Source organism: Nasonia vitripennis, chromosome 3 (genome assembly GCF_009193385.2).
Source record: "Nasonia vitripennis strain AsymCx chromosome 3, Nvit_psr_1.1, whole genome shotgun sequence".
Lineage (NCBI taxonomy): Eukaryota > Metazoa > Arthropoda > Insecta > Hymenoptera > Pteromalidae > Nasonia > Nasonia vitripennis.
The window spans coordinates 23,583,290-23,598,103 of record NC_045759.1 but is presented as its reverse complement, the minus strand read 5'-3'; the positions used below and the strand labels follow the sequence as shown (position 1 = coordinate 23,598,103).

The 14,814-nt window shown below is 49.2% G+C and overlaps 1 protein-coding gene across 6 annotated transcripts in view; it reads left to right on the top strand.

The window, feature by feature from the left end:
* Positions 1 to 14,814, top strand: part of LOC100120785 (homeobox protein 5) — a 168,334-nt gene that overhangs the window by 108,944 nt on the left and 44,576 nt on the right. For all 6 annotated transcript variants that reach the window (XM_032598274.1, XM_016984407.3, XM_016984408.3 and 3 more), the window contains one exon: positions 7,891 to 8,037. In XM_032598274.1, coding sequence (XP_032454165.1) covers positions 7,891 to 8,037 — 147 coding nt within the window. The remainder of the gene's footprint in view (positions 1 to 7,890; positions 8,038 to 14,814) is intronic.

Sequence of the window (14,814 nt, the reverse complement as noted above, 5' to 3'; positions counted from 1 at the left end):
CAGAACGCCGGAATATAGCGACGATGTATCCGAGATTTTTCACCCTCGCAGAGAGTAATTCAGCCGGCGTTATACGCGCCTCGGATATCTCGAAATAATCTATAACCGATGCTCTCTCTCTCTCTCTCTCTCTCTCTCTCTCTCTCTCTCTCGGCAGCAGCAAAAACAAAAGCTGCTCTCGGTTTCATGGATATTTCATGCGATACTCGCCCATTTGGCCAGGCAACGTGACGCGGAAACTCATCGTTGATGTCGGCCCCGACGTGTTTCCAAACTCTCTCTCTCTCTCTCTGCCGGTGAAGCACCGCCGAGAGAGAGAGAGAGAGAGAGCGCCGCATATAACATAAACAGACTAATGGCCGCAGTGCGTCTAATGGAAAATATTTTTAGCAGCGTTCGATTTTATTTCCCCCTTTTTGTTCTCGTCGCTCCGTTAGAATCATTTGCATAGCTCGAAAATACACAGGCGCGCATTCTCCTGAAAATCGAACGCGCGTCGTATCAAGACAAAAGAGACGCGCTGAAAAATTTACGACCACGAGGCCGCATCCTCGTAAACCCGCTGCTGCGACACACAGAGGGTACAAACACACGTTCACGGGGACTCGAGTGAAAAGCAACGCGCATTGTCGCATCGCGTAGCCAATGAAAGCTCAGCGCCGTTCATTAGGGTGCCCGATTTCACGCCTCGTCGATAGATTGGCCTTTGAGCTTGCAGCGCGCCTGTGTATACGTATGTACGATAGCGGCGGCGGAGAGAAAGAGCCATTGAATTTTTGGCCCGGCGTTTTATGCGCTGTCGATGTCAATGTCGATGCTCGGAGCTTTTACGGCTGCGCCGCAGCTTTTTTCGCAGGAAAAGAGAGCGGGGAGTAATTTCGGGATGGCTGGGCTTTCTGCGCTCGATTGGATGTTTGAAACTTTTATGCGACGCGTGTTGTGTGCAGCGTGTATACCTACTATGTACATTCGATGGAATTAACTTTCGCGGTATATAATTTTCACGACTCGGCAGTTCTCAAGTTCGATCGAATCCTCTCCGCTCCTTAATCAAAGCTCGCACGCTTTGAAGTCGCCTGTATACACACGTTGCGCGAAAAGGCGGAGGACGTATTTTTCTTTGAGAAAGTAGTCGTCGCTCCTTCAGCCGCGCTCGCGTTTACACGCGCCCCGCCGTCTCTTTCTCTCAAAGCTGCCTTTGATAGCGAGAAGTAAATTTGAAATTCACGTGCTGCATTCGATCCGCGTAATTAATTCAAAGCACTGCGCGCGCAGACTCTCCCTCTCGTGTGTGTGTGTGTGCGTGGGTGTATATGGGAAGGAGCTTTTTACCGCTGCACATCCGAGCGCTGTTAATCTTCGGGTTCGCTGCAAGACGGAAGTCGCTTTTTCTGCGCGGCATTCTGCTTCGTTAAGTGTGTCCGGTATACGTGAGCTGCGCGCAGGGCTTTTTGTTGGTCCTTTATAATACACGCTCCTCTCGCGCGCGCGTATACATATATAATTGAAACGGCCGGCTCGTTCTATGCAAATGGGCTCTCCTTTCCGATAATGGGAACTGTCCAGCGGTTAATATACTGTAAAAAGATAATAGAGAGAGAAAAGCTCGTTACGCACGCTGAAAGTATTAATTAGCCGATAAAATTATAAAAGGGGAATATCGTAATTCCTGCGCTATCAGTTCGCGCGGATCTATTTTGTTTTTCATCCGTGCGCGGACGTATAACGTTATACGGAATTATATAGAGAGCCGAACGAGGCCATCCATTAATGCCACTCCGAAATATTATATATACACACACGCGCATCTCGTCGGCGCGGCTTACATAATGCAATGATTTATTTTGGCGTAAACAGAGGCGCATCAGCATCGGCCGCCGGTCGAACAAGCAAATGATAAATATAAAATCGTAATCGGCCTGCTTGCGCACAATGTATACACTTTCGTATGAACAATCCCCATAAATTTCGTCCTGAAGTATCATAACGTGTTGGTCGCAAAAATAATACGACTTCGATCGCGCGCGCGCGAAGAATTTTACACCGGCCGTTACCCTTCACGTGCAATTTATATTATGCGCGTTTTCGAAACGGCAAATGAGTGTAACGTTCTCGCGATAATTATACGCGCGGAAACTTTTGCATATACAATCGAAAATACGGGTATACAGCTGCTTTCGCTTCAAAAGAAATAAATAATATGTAGGCCACGGTAGAAGAGGCCCTATCATTGCCCGCGGAAATCCGCTGAATTTCATCCGCGAGCCGGCGAATCCGTGCGGCTATAGAACGCGCCGAATTTCGCGCATCGCGAGACGCCAGAGCAAGAGATATCTGATGCACCTGCCGAGGGCAATCGCACCGAGAGGAGCCGCGTAGTCGAGAGGATGCGTTCCGCGCCGAAAATTTCTTTGTCGGCACTAACTGGTTCTCCCTCTCTCAGCGTCGAGCATCGCTCGGAATTCCGTGGAAAAATTATGTCTGCGCTTCGCTGCGGATCGTCTGCTCCTTAAATTGTTTCGGCTCCAGTTATAATTAGCTCTTGGTATTTTATTAGCTCGAATCTGTCTGGAAATGAAGAGCCGGCTGAAATTTGTTTCGGTTGCGTCAAACAAGTGCGACGACAGAAATGCTATATAGAGAACTCGAGGCTAATATCCGCAGCGGTATATCCACCGCTCTCGAATATTGGCTTCAACTCTTGCTCCCGAAGCAAGAAAAAAACGAGGAAGACGACTACTACTCCGTGGGCGATACGCGGCCAGCCGGAAAATCCGTCAAATTTTTCGACTGTCTCTCGGAAATTTTTGCGCCGCAAACGAGGCGTGCGCAAGAGAGAGAAGGAGGCAGAGGAATCGAAGAGCACGGAGTCTCGTTAAAAACTTTCGGACCGGCCCACTCGAGACGCTGCCTCCGACGACGACGACGATGTCGGCAGAGCGAGCAGAGGAATTATTATAATCCGACGATCCGTTTTCTTGACTCGTCGCGATGATGGAATGAATTTATTGAGCGATTGGCTCTCGCGCTGGGGGAACTATTGGATTTCCCGCTGTAAAGACGCCGCCGCCGATTCGATTCTTCGCGCGGAAACTTTGGGGAATTACTTTTATTACTTTACCCGCTGCTGCAGTCTCTGGATGGATGGATGGGAAAGGGTTGTTAGAACCTGTACAGACTTCTTCTCTGCCCATGAATAGCAACGACGCCGCACGACACTCCAAGTCTCGATTCGTCCAAAATACATCACGTATCCGCGACTATCTATACAGCTATTCCCAGCTCGGTATAGAAGAAAGCGCTTGACAAATGAAAAGCACGGAAGAGATCAGCTTCTTGCCCTCTCTCGCACGCGTTCTCTGCACCTCCTGGGAGTAGTAACAAGCAGCCGATACAGCCAGTGGCCGGCCGATGGATAGATAGTAGTGCTAGCTCGCAGGTTATTGATGGTCGCAGCGACGCGGCGTCATTTATATCTTCCGCACGTACGGGCGTAGCGTAACAACGCGTCCGCGGCGGCCTGATCATGGATTTCCTTGCTACACGCCGCGCGCCGGCAAATTCCGCCCCTCGGGGAGATACATCGAGAGTATTTTCGCATCAGTCGCGCTCTCTGTCTCTCGCTCGACTTCGTTAACGACGCGACGGATCAGAATTCGCTAGCGCTGAAGTTGTTGTACATTCGAACTGCATCAAAGAGCTACTATTGTGCGGCCTGGAATAAAGTATAAAATTACTTCGCGGTGGATAATCCTTTGCGGCTTTGTTCGGCTTGTAACAATATTTAACGGCTCCTTTTTTCCAAAACTTTCTTAATCTTATTTCCGCGCGCGCGTCGGACTTTCGGCCCATCGTCCCGGCCTCGAACAAGCCTCCGACCCGATTTAAATTATTTATAAACGGCTTTTATTTTAGCCGCGCGCAGAGCGGGCTTCATTGTTTTCGCCACGAAAGAGAGAGAGAGAGAGAGAGACTTGAGGCTGCCCCTTAACGAGCCGTGATACACCCCGTGACGAGCGAAACTGATATACACACACACGAGTGAGTTACAAGTGATATTTATGGACTTGGCCCCTTAATAAGGATGCAGCGTCGTACATGATACGCGCGCACGTGCTCGAATAATAAACGCCAATCACTGTTGTATTCGTTTTCGGATGGGCTCGTTATCGACGGGTCAATCTCCGCCAGAAAGAGAGGGATTATTTATAATATAGTATAAAAACTTTTTAGCATTAATTTTCACGGCAAAAAGAGCAACGCCATCGATTTCCCAGCCGACAAATTAATAACGCGCCATTTTCCAGCCGGCGTATAGAGAAAACTCCCGGCCTCCATCACCGATCATCCGCCATTAATTTCACCTGCCTCGGCCACAATGAAGACTCCCTTTCTCACAAGCCCTCTGCGCTTGTTGATATTTCGCACAAGCGAGCCTTCGGTGATTTATGTGGCCGTCTTCGCCAACGACGAGGACGAGGAGAGAGAGAAGCACTATAGCGCCGTAATATATTTCTCGCGAAAAGCTCTCTCTCTCTCTCTCTCACTCGCCTGTATCGATGCTTCTTCCGTACTACGGCCTGTAAGACGGGTGGCCAACCGCCCGGCGCTCTGCTCTCTGTCCTCTCTCGTTCCGCGACGGGCGAGTCTCGCTCGACAAAGGAACTCATTTCGCGCTTCTGGCCCATTGTACGGGCGCCGGTCCTTTCAGCGAGGCCAGGATGTAAGGTAAATAAAATTATGCGAACGGCTGCGATTAATCATCGGGGATGTATTGATTGATAGGAGCCGTCTGCCTTTGGGATTACGGAGCGTGTGTATAATGTGATAGTGCGTAGTCTTGAGGGATTTTTCACGCGTTATAAGTATTATATGGAGAATGGATTCTTCGTTAAAAATAAATCGGAACTCGCGCGAAGCACTTAGCGAACGCTTATCCAAATCAGCCACTCCGAGAGTACACCCACTGTATATAGATATAAGGGCAAAGCGTCGACGTCGGCGTCAAAAGAAAGCCGACCCTCCTAATCTCCGACTTTCCGACACCCCCGGTAACTCCCTCTCGGCGTTAATAATTAAGCGAAATAATGGGCGCGCCGGCCGCGGAAAAAAGTGCAGCCTCATACCTTATTCAAGGGCGGAAATGGACGCGACATTTCTCTCCGAAATCGAGGCGGAGAAAAAGTCGACTCTCGCCCGACGTGGAAAAAAAAAATATACGCACGCGACGAAACGGGCATATACATATATGTATACAACATACATGCGTACGTAGCATATATAGCTGTGATATACAGAACGCGCGTTATTTACCCTGGGCGAAGAAAACCCGTTATCCGTAATGATGCACTCTGGCGCCGCTGCTGCTGCTGCGCGGGAAAACTACGTGTGCATGCATCTTCCGAGCATTTTTCTTCCTCTCTCTCTCTCTCTCTCTCTCTCTCTCTCTCTCTCTCTCTCTCTCTCTCTCTCTCTCCGCTTCCGCGCACGTATAATCCCGCAGCCTCTCTCGGCTCTGAAATATGAAAACTGGTCTCGTTTGGAAATTATAATAAACCTCTGCGGAATATGATTCGGCCTAGATTTTCCATAATGTTTCGGATTATGCCTTATAACCGGGGGAAAGAGGGAGAGAGAGAGACGAGAAGAAAAACAATGCAGCGAAGCAAGTGAGGTGTGTATACGGTCGATTTTTGTTTACTATTTCCATTCAAAATGGTACAGCACACCACATAACGCCGTTAATTTTTCACGACGCGTTTCCTCCTCGGCATTGTTCGCTGCAAACGCCTGTGTCCTTGCGCATATACAAACGACCCCGGGCGTGATTCCTTTGTTGAGGAATGCGAGCGAGCATAATTTACACAGACAGTCGTGCATGCAGCGTCGTCGCGCGTTGTAACCGCCGCAGAAGAAGCGCAAGCGGACAGGTGTTTTTTACTCGTTTTTTTTTTTACATTTCCAGCGTAACGAGTCTTACACAATCATTTTTACGGCGTAAACTTTTTTTTTCGGGGCGAGCGACGAGTAAATTCACGCGGTTTCAAAAAACTCGTCGAGAGTTGCTCGCCTCTAAAATACGAATAATTAACCAAACCGTCGAAGCGAGCCACTTTCTAAACAAATTACCGTCAATAAAGCTCGGCGTGGCAGCAGGATGTCCATCATTGGCTCCATTTATCCCACACCCCGTAGTCTCTCTCCTCCACTTTCTCACTTTTCCCATCCAGCGAACCCCTTCCTCTCTCTCTCTCTCTCTCTCTCTCTCTCTCTCTCTCTGCGTATACGGCCACTCTCGAACACGGGTAAACCTCGCAACACATTCACTTTGAAGGTGTACGGCGGAAAAAACGAGGCGGGCAAAAAAGGGCCGGCAACGAGGAACGGATAAGCCCGGGACGAGCGAGATGAAGCGCGAAAAAATCGACGACGACGCCGCCGAAGAAAAATGATGCAGAGAGAGGAGGGGTGCGCGCATGTGTGGGTGTCGAGGATTTTATGCTGCCGAGCTTTTTCGGCTGGACCTGCGCTTAGCTGATTTTCCGGGGGGAGTGGATATGGCCTGCGTTATGTAGTTTCTCGGGAAATTTAATATTTCTCTGCTGTACCTATACACAGTTTAGCATGTGTTGTAAACTGGCGCAAACTTTGCTATCGATTTATCCGGAAAATTGCTTCGCCGGGGGATACAGTGACGCCGAGAGAGAGAGACAGACCACTGTGTGACGGGGTAATTTTATTCCAAGTTCGGAAACGTTTATTCCATGCTCGCGCGTAAATCGCATTAATTCGAAATTGCCGGGAGTTTCACGGAGCTTTCGATTTCGATACGCAAATTTCGAAAAATATCCGTCATCGAGTTTGCCCCTGTAAACGGATTTGGGAATACAGAGAGAGAGAGAGAGAGAGAGAGGGGGGGGGGGAATTTCATAATCCGTTTCTGCTAACGGCCACGCGCGCGACACACATTTTCCTAAAACAATTTTCTCCTCAAGTAACTCAATTTCGCCACACACTTCCGCAGTGGAAATTCGCGCTTCAAATATATATCCCAGCGCAGTTATCACGAGGCAAAAATTTATGAATAAAAAAGCAAACTTATTTGAATACGAGCGAGCGACTAAAGTGTCTCACAGCAGCCTGTCGAGCTCAAACAATCCACGAGCTTGCAAGCTTGCTCAACAGCGCTTTATTTGAAAAATGCCTCGATCCTGCAGCCATAAGTCGCCGACGCCGTCTAGCCGGTTAAACTACAGCGTCGCGTGCTTGCAATAATCGACTCGAAAGCAAGTGAGATTGAAGCTCGTCGACCCTTGCTGCAGTTCAGCCCAGCAGCAGCAGCAAAGTATCGCATCTAAATGAGAAAGTAGGCAAAGGAGTAGTATCAGGAAAAATATAATAGTGTCAAGTGTACTCCTCCTTTTGTGTACGCGCGACGGGGAGATTTCGCCCTCTTGCCTCTCTACAGTCGAGATTAAAAAGATGTTAGGACGCAGGCAGCGAGCTTTTTTGTGCTTTGTGAGTGACTCGAGTGTATAATTAAAATTTATCGAGGCTCTCGCTCAAATTGAAGTTTATCACGTTTTTTAATCGCCGTTTGCATATACATTACACGTTGAAAAATTGCGAGCCTCGCGTAATTTGCATTTAAAAATATTATTAAAATTTCTCTTGTTTCCCACTGCCAAGTGGGGGAGCTTTATACAGCCGCCGCATAGAGTAGCAGCGGGGCGATTAAGCGGAGCTTTCTTTTGATATGACTCCGAATCTCCGCGCGAGCCGAACCTCGCTTTTTAATTTTGCCTTCGTTATCCCTCGAAAATTGTCGGATGTAGCATTCCAGATGAAAAGGTACGTGCTGTATACAAAAACGTAAATTTTCTGTTTCAGCGGGTGCAAATGGCCCACGCGTTAAGGCGCATCTCGTACGCGACCTGTGAGCCGAGCTACGGCCAATTCAGCTTCCTGGCTCGCGAGCCGAGGGCCCACTTCAGTATCCAGTACTGCCACTCCTTCATCACCGAATCTCCCGAGCAGGTGAGTTTTATCTTCCGCTCCTTCGTGCCTGGCATTTACGAGCTGCCCAGTGGTCAGTACATAGAGCTTCGCTGTGTGATGTGGCTCCCTCGAGGGGAATTATTTGCGCGCTACGTACGCGCTCTATACTGCGGTGAGCTTTCGGTACACACGCGCGTTGATTGTTTATAGGGGGTAAGTGATACGGATGGATTGTTTTTTTCATGTATAAGCAGTTTAGGATTTACGTAGATGTGTGGCGACGATATTTAATAATCCTAATTATGCGCGGAATAACGTCCGGCGACGTAATCTCCGCGGCTGTATCGTAAATCGTAAATCAAGCGGATAGCGCGTGTAATTCACGGCGAACTATTAGCATATCTGCTCTTATGATCCGCCTCGCGCTGCAGCGGCCTGCACTTTAACAAAAGAGCCGAGTATTAATTCTGCGGGAAAAAGGAAGCTCGCGCGAACGCACATACGAAAAAGCGAGTTTCCGCTTCTAACGATGCGCAGCTCCTCACGACGACGTCACCGTTTTTCCTCGCGCGCGCGGAGCGAGAAACGTACAAATGCGCGCTTAATCTGCGCAAGCTCGATAAGGCGCGCATAACGTGTGCGGCCATATATACACACAGTACTCACAGCTCTCCCGGGCTAATTCGAAAAGTAATGCACCGCTGGCTGGCTTCTCGTCCCTGAATGCGAGAGAGAGAGAGAGAGAGAGAGAGAGAGAGAGAGAGAGAGAGAGAGCGAGAGAGAGAGAGAGAGAGAGAGAGAGAGAGAGAGAAAGAGAGAGAGAGAGAATATCCTGAGGGAGGATCCGCGAACTATCGCGATAATTCAAGCGCAACACGCTGCAGTCGGAGGGACACAGCGCTGCAGCAGCAACGCCGGAGCTTTTATACGGGCTGTATCAGAAGCAGCGATCTCTCCGAGGGGGAGAGTGTGTATATGGTGTGCGGGTCGCGGTCCTTCGTCTAACGCGTAATGAGAGCTGTTTTTGTTTTATCTTTGCTCTCGAGTTGGCTTCTTGCGGGGGAGTTTTCGGAAATTCACAAGGGTGAGGCTTGTACGAAGCTTTTTTTGTATTACCGCAATCACCGCTAGAACGCCGCGCTCTTTAATGCCCCGGCGTTGAAAAAGAAAGCCTCGCGTCCAGCGGCGTCAAATCCCCATTGATTCCCTTTTCTCTCTCCATCTCTACAGTCTGCAGCGGTGCGGGGCATTGTAGACAGAGGTTGTACAAGCTGGCAGCACGCGCCTCTCTGTGCAGTTCCTCTCCTCCCAGGCATTTGTTGTTCGGCCCTCTCGGTGTTGCGAGTCGCGGAGAGAAAGCCAGAAACACAGCAGCTGTATACGTTTGTACGCGTGTGTCTGTGTGTAAGTACGTGGAACATTATACGCGGGCACACGCTTCTGACCCTGTTTCCCTCTTGGTTCTTGCGCTCTACACAGCAGCAGCAGCACCACCACGTGCCATCTTCAGCTTCTGTTCCACTCGCTACGTGTCTTCTCTGCCTCTATACCGGTGGCGCTGCTGCGGAGGAAGCGAGAGGCGTAATGTATACATCTGCTTGCGAGTTTTCGTCTGCTGCTGTACACTTGTTTCGCGTTTATTCTACTCTACCGCTTGTTCGGGTCTTCGTCTCCCCGCGCGTTTGCTCGCTTGCGCGTTCGGAGAGCCAAATTTGATTATTTGTTTTCCCGCGTTTAATTCGAAGCGCGCGCGCCGAGCTTTGTTCGAGTTTCGAAAGCTCTGCTACACTGGGCTTTTACTTTCGCGCCGCGGATCCGACCGCAATGATTCGATCGGAAGCCATACGGATTTCCTCTTTCGCGCACCGCCTAGATACCATCTCGAATCGGTCTGGTTATTTCGTCGGGGAATTTAGATTCGCTTGTACGAATTCGCCGCGGATAATCAAAACCTACACCCCCCGCATAGCTTACGCACGGACAAAGTGAGCTTTTGAGTTGTACACGCTATGCTATACCCAGCGCCATAACATTATCGTTCACATCCATCTGCATTTGATTCGCCGCACGCACACACATCGTCTCCGCATAATAAAGCCATTTCTCGAGAGCAGGCGCGCCGCCGCGACGAGTATATATAGTACGCACAATGGCGCACGACAACTGCGCGACAAAGTCCCTACATCGCGTTCGCGCATAATCGACAATTATGCAAAAGCCAAGCGCGAAAGAGACACACAGAAAGGCAAATGCCCCTTGACGTTTTCGGAGCTGATGGATTATTAAAACGGTGATTTTTGGGGTTGCACTTCTTGGGATTCATTTATCGGGCTTTTTGGATACCGTGGCACGTTTTCTCGTTAATCTAACCTACGCGGGCTTAAAGAGGACACAAAGACACGTAAAACCATGAAGGGCAGATTGATATCTTGTATTTTTATAAACGCCGCTTTTGTAGAGAGAAGAGAGCGCGTGTTGTACGGCTGTATTAGAGGAAGAGAGATCGTAGATTATGACATAAATAAAAAACGGCAGCGAACTGGCTCGCAACCTACTTGCACTTTAATTCAAAGTGTAGCGCTGCAGAGCTGTCTCGCCGAGGATTTTCGTTCTCCTCATCTCTTCTTTTTTTTTCTTCTAAAAATAGACGCGCGCCTCGAAAGACTTCTTCCTTTTCTTTCAAATGTAGGTGGCCTGGATAAAAGCGCGCGCTTGCGCGATAATTACTTATCATCTGGGACCGTGTACAGTATACACGCTTGCAAAATTAATTCGCGCGGTAAATATCGACTTTTCAGCGGCTTCCAAATTTCTCCCGAGCTGCAGCCTTTCGCTCTTCATGCATTATGCAGCTCAGCTGCATCCCTTATTTTCCCACCTCCTCTTCCCCCATCCTTTTCTTCGGCGCTAAAAACGCGCTCCCGTTTTTCGGCGCGAATGAGATGCATCGGGAAAAAATTCATTTGTTTCAAACGCGAGCTGAATGAATTCCTTTTTTTTCCGTATCTCATTCGTTTGTCGCCCGACAGGTGCAGCCGTGTTTATTTCATGTAAATTAGTCATTTGGCGCGAATCCGGGTCGCCGCAAGAGAGAAACTGATACACGCATATCCACGTCGTACATATAATACCATAATACACCGTCGGTTAATCGGAATAGAATTATCCCTTGAGTTTTATGTACGCGCAGCGCCCGAATTAAATCGCTTTATCGCTCGCTCGTATCGTACAGCGACAAATCCAATGGATAAAGTACAGTCGGCTCCAGTACATGTACAGCCGATTACTAGAGCGCGCCGCCGGATCGAGAGCCGCTCTCCGAAAAGGAAAGGCACGTATAGCGAGCTACAATTACGTAACTGCGCTGCAGCAGCAGTAGCGCTGGTTCGAAATTAAAGAATCTTATCAGAGAGCAGCGTCTCTAAAGAGAGCCTTTGACCTTTGCCCCGATTGATCTTTTTACCGTACAGCTCACACACACACACACACACACACTCTCGCGATTGGACGTATAAACAACGAGGGCGATACAGCTCGAAAAAGGGGGTAAATTGCGTTGGAGAGGCGAAAATATCCAGGCCAACGTCGTGCGACATAAATTGAACGGCTAACGCTGGATCTGTCCTCGCCCTTTTGCTCGCTCGCGCGAGGAGATTTTTACGCGCCTGCCGGCTAAATTGTTCGCCCGGGCTTGTTTATGCGCTACTAGCCCGTAAACTCGGCTTTCTTACTAGCAACACGTGATAATGAGTTTCCGCGGCCCCGTTCTTTTTTCCCCGAACACTCGACGAGGGTGTATAATATACCTGCGCGCGTCGATGATCAGATTACGTGCGGTGATCCGAAGATACCGAGAGTCGATGCATATAATCAGCGGGAGCTGAGAAAGAAGTTCATAAAAAAATCCCCTTCATTCTTCTCCGTCCGGAACTTTATATCTGGGACGAGTTGAACAATTTTTTTAATTTGTAGAGCGACGCTCCCGCCCGAGTGCGAGAACTTTTATATAAGCTTTCAAGAAACTTTGCCCCCTTAATACGTGTAATCACTCCGCGGCCTTCTTCTTGGCTAATTTTTGCGCGGAATCTTTCTTTCCCGTCTTATCGTTTGTTTGCGCCTCGTGGCCTGGTCTACTTGTGCGCTTTATGCAAATCATCGCGGGGAAACGCAGCAGTCAAAGATATAATTATACGTAGTTACGGCGGGGAAACAAAGTGGCGTGATAATTCGAGCCGTACGATAAATATATATCACGGAGGCGCAACTAATTATCATCGCACGGCTCGATGGAGATTAGCCGCTTCTCGCCGTAGTTTTTCAATTAATGAATCGTCCTCTCGCCCTCGCGGGATTATCATGACGGGGGCAACTCTTAACGAAGCGCGATATCTCGAGAGCAACGAGTTTCATTTAATTTCAATTAAGAGCTACTCCCGCCGGCGATAGCGTCTTTCAAGCCGGAGACTCGTCCCTTTTGTTTTGCGCATAATGCTCTTAAAGGCATGAGAATCGAGAATCGATCGCCGACGCTGCTCTGTGTGTACAGAAGAGTATAACGAAATCTCGCTTAATTTGATCGAAGCTTTACGTAATATAGAACAGAGGAAAGAAAAAGCCTGCGGAGAGAAAGATGTATATCCGCGGAGCCGCAGAGAGAAGACTTTCGATATATCTGGCGCGACCCGAAAGCGACGATAGGTATACATATATGTATACATATGAAATACGACGATCGCGCGCAAATCGCTATAGCCCCGTATAGATGCGGAAAGTCTGCAGCAGTAGCGCGCGGACTTTCAGCTCGGGGGATTTTTCGCGGATTTTCCGGGAAGATCGACTTTTGAAATTTATGTCCCCCAGCAGCAGCAGCGCCACCATCCTGTCTCTCATTCTCTCTCTCTCTCTCTCTCTATTGTACACGCAAACGCAAAAAGCTCTCCTGTCTCTCGATTTTTCCCCTCGTTCGCATTGATTTCCCGCTTCTTTTCGACGACGCTTCGCGTTTTTGTAATTCAAATGGCGAGTTTCGCTAAAAACTTTGCCGACCTCGTTCGGCTGAACGCCTCTTCCTTCGGGAAATGAGCGTCGCATAATCAGAGAGAAAGAGAGAGAGAGAGAGAGAGAGAGAGAGAGAGAGAGCTGAACTTCATCAAATTCTTCTTCTTCTTTCTTTCAGCGCAGTTTCTTTGTCTCGCGCGTGTGTCCCGCGCGACGTTGCGCGAACAATTTTTAATTTGCGGAGAGGCGCCGGTTCCCAACTTTTATAAGCTCTTAAGAACTTTTCCCCCGCCCTCTTAATCGTCATTTTTTGCGCGCGCGGCTACTTCCAAGCGTGCGTTGCTAATTTCCGTCGCTCGCGTAAAATCTGCGTCTCTTTTGTTAATTAAAAGCGAGCCGGCGCGTGAAGAGGGGCGAAAAAAAGATTCGGGCACTGCAGCGCCATCAATCCACGCAGTTGCGTAACGCGACTGTTGCAGTCCGTCCGGGAGGTAAGGCAAGCTCGTACCTGTTTACTCGGACAATCAGGGTCGATGATAAGTTAGCCTAAAGGATCTTTAGCTGACGTTGTCCCGAGACGCCGGGAAAAAAGGGACTAATTGCGACTCGTTTGTCCCGCGCATAAAGCTGCTTTGTCTGGCTAAATGGGCCCCGGCATGGAGAGGAGGGAGGGAGGTAGGGAGATGTATTTATGGCCGTAGCGACGGTCAACTCGGTGCGACAGCGACTTTCGTCACCCTCGTATCCGGCCGGCTATACGTGACGGCGAGAGCCGACCTCGACCTCTGCAGGGCCTCCCGGCCAAATACCGAGGTATCCGAGAGGATGAGAGGAAAAAAGGAAAGAGAGACGTTGCGAGAGTGGAGGAACAATGGGGAACAGATGTGGGGCGAACGACAGAGTGAGAAGAGACGCTCTGCGCCACACGCCCGATGCAGCCTGGAGGAAGATTCTTAGGGGAGGTTCACAGTGCTGCAGGTTTTTTTTTAAATAACCGTTGCTTCGATGTCTTGATTTATGCGTCGCTCGAGCAGAAGTAGTTTAGAATTTGACAATTTACTCTCAGAGTTTCGAATTTCGGAAAAGGTAGCGGATCAATGCTTCGCGTGCTGTGGAAAGAAGCGTCACGTTTTCTATCCACTTTTTCCAAAACACCAGCCTATCCTTCATAGCAGCAAAAAACCGTGTGAAATCACCTTGAGCCGCACGCGACCATCGAGTATCCTAAGGCGCTCCTCAGAATTTCCAAGTTTTTTAGCAGAGCGCACGCCTCCAGTCGTCGTCACCAGCCGTGTCCCATCCTTTTTTTTCTCTCTCTCTCTCTCTCTTTCTCTCTCTCTCTCTCTCTCTCTCTCTCTCTCTCTCTCTCTCACGGAGCCCCGCGTTCTCGAATACCAAGGGCGAGAGGAGGTCTGGTTCGCGTGCCGAAAGACGACGTGATTTTTATAGCCGAGCGTAAAAGGAAAGAAAGCCTGAAACTTTCACGCTCGTAAATAATCTTTCGAGCTTTCCTCCGCTGCTGCTGGGCTCTTGGGAGCTGCGTACTTTTGAATACGCCGCCTAAAGTACGCGGATAATCGGCTACCCTCTGTGTGTTGAGCAGTTACAATGATTTCGGTACGGCTACTGTATACCTACACCCGCATCTCTGTAACATCTCCTCGAGGAAACGCCGGTGAAACTTTCAGCGAACGAACCTCATTAAAATATCGCGGCCGGGCCGCTACAACAACAGAGGGCGAAGAAAAGGAGAGAGAGAGAGAGCCGTGTTATACAGTACGCGTCATCCTGCGCGCTCGAGGGATTAATTTGAGCGCG